The sequence below is a fragment of the Cydia pomonella genome, chromosome 12 (genome assembly GCF_033807575.1).
Source record: "Cydia pomonella isolate Wapato2018A chromosome 12, ilCydPomo1, whole genome shotgun sequence".
NCBI classification, from domain to species: Eukaryota; Metazoa; Arthropoda; class Insecta; order Lepidoptera; family Tortricidae; genus Cydia; species Cydia pomonella.
Window position 1 is genome coordinate 13,289,128 of NC_084714.1, and position 6,051 is coordinate 13,295,178.

General features: G+C 42.5%; 1 protein-coding gene across 1 annotated transcript; it reads right to left on the reverse strand.

The window, feature by feature from the left end:
• Positions 1 to 4,344: 4,344 nt before the first annotated feature.
• Positions 4,345 to 5,667, reverse strand: LOC133523647 (uncharacterized). Its single transcript, XM_061859322.1, has one exon. The coding sequence runs from the start codon at positions 5,617 to 5,619 to the stop codon at positions 4,369 to 4,371; it is 1,251 nt and encodes a 416-aa protein (XP_061715306.1). The 5' UTR covers positions 5,620 to 5,667; the 3' UTR covers positions 4,345 to 4,368.
• Between the last annotated feature and the right edge of the window lie 384 nt (positions 5,668 to 6,051).

Sequence of the window (6,051 nt, forward strand, 5' to 3'; positions counted from 1 at the left end):
AAGCTAATTTGCTCTAAAACTACTGGACCAATTCAGTTAAAACGTGGTACATATATATATGTCTTTTGGTGACCTAAAAATGAACGTATTATAACGTAGAAAAAAAAACAGGAGGCCGCTTTTTAGGGATAAATTAGATCACAACCCCGGTTGTCATACGAAGGTTGAGCAAACCGGATTAAAATTTAAGATATATGATACTATAAATTTCCTCTTTCCCATATATTAAGGACTAATTTTATATTTTTGCAAAAAATGGAATTTTAAGCCCTTAGGCCCACTTGCACCATCCCACTAACCCGGGGTTAAGCGGTTAACAATGTCAAATTCTACTGGTAACCATGGTAACTCCAGGTTTAACGGGTTAACCCCGGGCTAATGGAATGGTGCAAGTGGGCCTTAGAGCTACTCTTTCTGAAATTATGTTTGAGCTGGTCATATATTTAGTACTGAGCTAAAGATCATTTAATTTACCACTAAAATAAAAGCATTGTAAAAGCTAAACGTTATCCCAGGCGAATTGTCGAATTTTGTATTCAAAAGTGGACCAATTTCCAACACGAGCCAACGATAACAAAGAAGTCGCCTAGAGACAGGACACATTAGATTTGTTTACGTTCAGTCTGTCGTTGTGCAAGTTATCTACTAATTTAAATAGGATAGTTATTTTGAGGAAACGATAAAGACATAATTTCACATCCTTGGTATACGCGCAGCGCCTGGTTGAAATGAATGAGTACATTTCCATGATCTGCTCCCCCTCATTTTAACTTTTACATAAAATTGCGAAGTAATTATAAACTTCTGTTCTCTAATATTGGGTATTCGTCATCATATCACTCACTCACTTATCACTCACTCGTCGTCGTCGTCCTCACTTTTTTATCGATTATATATATATATATATATATACCTGTTCTTATGCTGTAGGAACTTGTATGTGTAAATTAAGTTGGGCAAAAACTTTTTGTAATTTATTATATTTCTATAACTGAGAACCTAGCTGTAATTGGCTCTGAAATTATATTGTAAGTTTTAGATATATATAGCGCTGTTGGTTTTCCATATACTAAAATAAAATAAGGCAAATATCAGCCGAAAGACGTCCACTGCTGGATGCTGGATATAGGCCTGCCCCAGGGATCTCCACAACGACCGGTGGAGGTTTGCGCCGCTCTCATCCATCGGCTCCCTGCGACCTTAACCAGGTCATTGGACCACCTTGTTGAGGGCCTTTTTTTCTGCGTTTTCCGGTTCGCGGTCGCCACTCAAGAACTTTTCTGCCCCATCGGCCATTATAAATAATAAAATAAAAATAAAATTCATTTATTTCAAGCTACAAGGCTCATAATCAATTTTAACATGTCTTAATTCTAAATCGTATTAATGTCTATCATAAAATATTGTACAAAAATATATAAACATAATCATTTAAAATTGCTCTTAATTGAAATTATCATTATTCACAATACAATATATAAAAATTAAAATTGAAACTAACATGGGTATAAATAGAACAATACAAAATAATACTAATAATACAAATGCAATAAATTTCTACTTCACTCTCTACTCTATCCTATCCCAGTCTTAATTACATGCCTGTCACAGCAGTGCATGATGTAAGGACAGTCCAGTCTGTCCCCGATCATCGCTAGGACTGTGTTGGGGCTGGCTCGCACCCGCTGGACCATGGACGCAGCGCGCAGTCGCATCGTGGTATGGAAACACGCCGTGTGTGCCGCCGCAAACATACCCGAAGCGCTGCAGTAGCGAGGCAGCCCCATCACTGCTCGAAATGCGTTGTTGTACTGGACGCGAAGTGCATTGTATGCTTTCAGCGTATAGTTGGCCCACAGGCTGCATGTGTACAGCGACGTGCAGTAGGATTTGAACAACGTCAACTTCACGTCGCTGGAGCACCGAGCAAACCTGCGAGCCAACATGTTCGCCCTTACACACAATGCCCTTCGCTCCCGTTCAATATCAACGTTATCTTTCAGGTCGGCAGTAATGATATGCCCCAAATACTTAAAACTCTTTACTCTTTCTAGTGGTGTTCCATATAGAGTTACCTCCGGTACATGCAATGGTCGATTACTGCCGGCCTCAAAGACCATATATTGGCTTTTAATCACGTTATATTTCAAACCGTGGCTCATGGCATACTCCTCACAAATTTTTAACAACCTTCTGAGACCACACACCGACGCGCTCAACAGCACCATGTCGTCCGCGTAGCTAAGGTTATTCACACACACGCCATCCACATGACAACCGACATGCTGACTGCTGAGCTCGCCGATTAGCGCGTTCATGTACAGATTGAACAGCGCGGGGGAAGTCAATCCCCCCTGCCTTACCCCGCACTCCAACCCATACTCCTCAGATGTTGCTCCTGCCCACCTGACCCTATTGACCTGGTGTCCATACCAATACTTAAAGATATTAATTAATTCATTGGGCATGTTTATGTTCTCCATCTTCTCCCATAGTACTTTGTAGGACACGAGGTCAAAGGCCTTGGACAGGTCCAGAAAGCAGGCATAAACCGGCGTCTGACGATCTGTATAATATCTGATCGTATGCTTAAGACAGAGTATGGCACTATCTGTGGACAGTCGAGGCCGAAATCCAAACTGATTATCATGCAGTTTCAAATACTGCTCTAACTGTGAATTAAGCATACAATCAAACACTTTAGCGATAATAGTTGCTAACGAGATTGGCCTATAGTTATTTTTATCCGTTAAGTCTCCTGTTTTATTTTTAACTATAGGTACGACTATCGTTTTTAACATAACAGTAGGTATATACGAATGACTCAGACAAAGGTTATAAAACATAGCTAAAACTCTTGCAATATGTGGACCGGCATGCAGGAGATGCTCGACACTCAGCCCGTCATGGCCCGGAGATTTACCTTTCGAGATAGATTTTATTGCCTGTGCGACTGCCTTAGCTGTAAATCTTCTCCCTCCCACCAAGCCGGTCAGAGTATCGGGCGCCGTCCTCTCCGGACCCAGAGGAGATTGCACATGAAAATTATCCTTAAAGGCATCCGCAATGCTTTTGGGGTCACTCACCCCGTCAACGCTCACAGGAAGACCCGGGCGAGCGTTCATCTTTTTTGTATCACGCCAAAAACCCCGGAAGTTGCCTTTGGAGTGTTTTTCAGCGAGAGTATCCATTTTTAACTGTTCTTCATGATTCTGACACCACTTTAACCGAGATTTAAACACTTTTCGACTGACACACATATCTTCGAACATTATACCACTCCGGGGTTTTCCGCACGACACCCATTCGAGAAACCTCGCCCTGGCCACCCGATGAGCCTCGCCGACGTGTTTACTCCACCCCATTACGCGTTTACCCTTTGCGCCCTTCACTCGACTACCCCTACCACATATTGCTGCCCCACTTAATGCTTTTACAATATTGCTGTACAAGTTGTCAAGAATACGCCTATGAGCCACGTTATTGCAATAATTATCTGCACAGTTAGTGAAATTCTGGTCGAAGTCAATACGCCGCAGTCTAGAATGTGCCTCCCTCCCATACAGTATAATTTGTTGCTCCGTTCTTTTCCCCCAAACTAGTTTTTTATTCGCGATTATTGTGCTAAGCAACTTAGGTGTTAATAACTCTAAATCACATTCTATGATAAGAGGGAAGTGATCAGACCAGAATGAGTCATATTTGATTCGAACATCTCGCACTGAATGCACAGCCGCCCGGGTAAGGATACCGTGATCGAGCCAACTAGGGGTTCCGTACACTTCGCTAATAAAGGTATAGGTACGAGAGTTCAACCCTAACTTATCTGTATCGATGCATGTCCAGTTCTGTTCCCTACAAAACTCCATTAGCTCCATGAAAAATAATTCCCCAGGGTTAGCATTAAAATCTCCTAGAATATAAACGGATTCTATGCCATATTCATCTATAATTGCACTTACCGTACCCAGGCAGTCCGTGAATTCAGACAGATTCACAGGCGAATTTGTAGGCATGTAAACACTCATTACAATTATATAACGATCTCTAACGGCGACCTTGATTGCACACACTCGATTGTTATCACATTTTATCACTGACACCTCAGAAAAAACACTATGCTTCCACAATAGCGCGACTCCGCCATACGGTCTACCGCGTAGTATTTCCACAGACGTGTCGACGGCCGAGGTTCCCGTAAACCCAAACTCACTATCTACAGTGCTTAGGTAGCATAATTCCTCCTTAAGTAACCATATTTCTTGTAAGGCTATTACGTCACAGGTACGACATAACTCCCTAACACCATCTATGGAGCGCTTTATTGACTTGCAGTTAAAGCTGGCAAAAGTACAAACCTTACTTGTATTATTCTGCATTTATCTTAGTTTCAAGGCCGATCACAGAGTTCCCTCCGTTCGTATAATTTACAAAACGTCTGAATATAATGTCTTCAGGCCACAAATTCTCATTCAAATACATGTGTAATTTGTTTTTAGATACGTACATCTTATATGCCTTATAGTCACGCCGTTTTTGTATGTTTATTTCTTTCAACGACACTGTATCTTTTGTTTGACCATAAATGTATTGAATAATGTCGTTTTCCGTAGTTTCCCTGTGTACGTTTGTAATGAGGACGGGAACTTTCCTCTCTGCCGCTTTGAAATTACATTGCAGGTCCCGTGCGATACCGTACTTGCCATGATAACGATATTTTCGTTGTTTTTTACGGCTCTCGACCTTCTCCCATTTCCCCTCATTATTTGAGAGAGGATCTAGCAATTTAATAGATGATGGCTCATGTGTTACGCGTTTTACCAATCCGCCACTATTGTTTACGGTATCTTCAATAAGCTGACGTTCGGGCACAGCTGGTTTCGGTCTGGCAACGCCGCCGCTCAGCGTTGCCGCGTCGTCGTTGCCGCTCTTATCACCCGATGACCGTTGTTCAACCGCTGACCCGTGAGTCGTTTTTTGCGCGCCTACCTCCCAAATCTTTTTATTCGGATGATCGTTATTTGTTGCTTGTTCCCGGTCATGATAGCTATCCAGCGTCGAGTTGCACTGCAGAATGCCCACAGGTCCGCTATCCATAGTATCCAGAGCCCAGGCAGCCCCTCGCTTCGTATTAACGTTGCAGATAGGTGTCAAAGGACACGTATCATATTTATTCGCTAGGAGTTCGAGTTTCAACCCCTTCAGCTGGTCCAAAGTCGCATAAGTCTCTTTAATCTCAGCTAAATCATTTTGAAACTTGAGCATATCTTTCAAGAGCCTGGTACAATCCAGACTATTAAATAGTATCGGTGGTAGACGCTCGAGCTGTCTCGCCACAAACACCGGAATTACGTCCGGCTCTGTTGACTTAAACACATTAAAAATGTCTAGCAGGTCCCTTTCTTCCTTGCCTTTACTTTTTCGATTAATCTTGCGGGCCACCGTCGGAATCGAGTCAAACAGTAACGACTTCGAGTTTTTGATTTCATCACTGGAGAACGCAGACTTACATATCCGCACAAGCGTTATCTCGTCCACTAACGACACTTTATTTTGCACATAAGCCAACAGTTCATCGATGACAATGTTACACGAATTGCACTTAATTACGCCCGTCATTTTTACCGCGATCGTATGTACGCACCCACCTTTGATGAGCTTGCGCGCGCGACTCCGCCATTGGTCCTACTAGCAATGTATCCCGCCCAGTGTCATTTTAGTCTGGTCACGCTCTGAACTATGTCAACAACCTTCTTTATCTTCCGGATCTCCTCATTCCTCATTCGTTATCGCTGAGAAACCCAGAGTATAGGTCGCTCCATAGCCCTTTGAGTGTCTTTGAGCTTTTATATGAGACCCATTGTGAGCGACCACAATTATTAGTCATCACTGGCGTTAATGCTTAACAAATTATAAAAGCACGAATCAACCGAAGCGTCTTTTTTAGTTTTTAGGGTTTCGTACCCAAAGGATGAAACGGGACCCTATTACTAAGACTCCGCTGTCTGTCCGTCTGTCTCCAGGCTGTATCTCATAAACCTTGATTTTCAC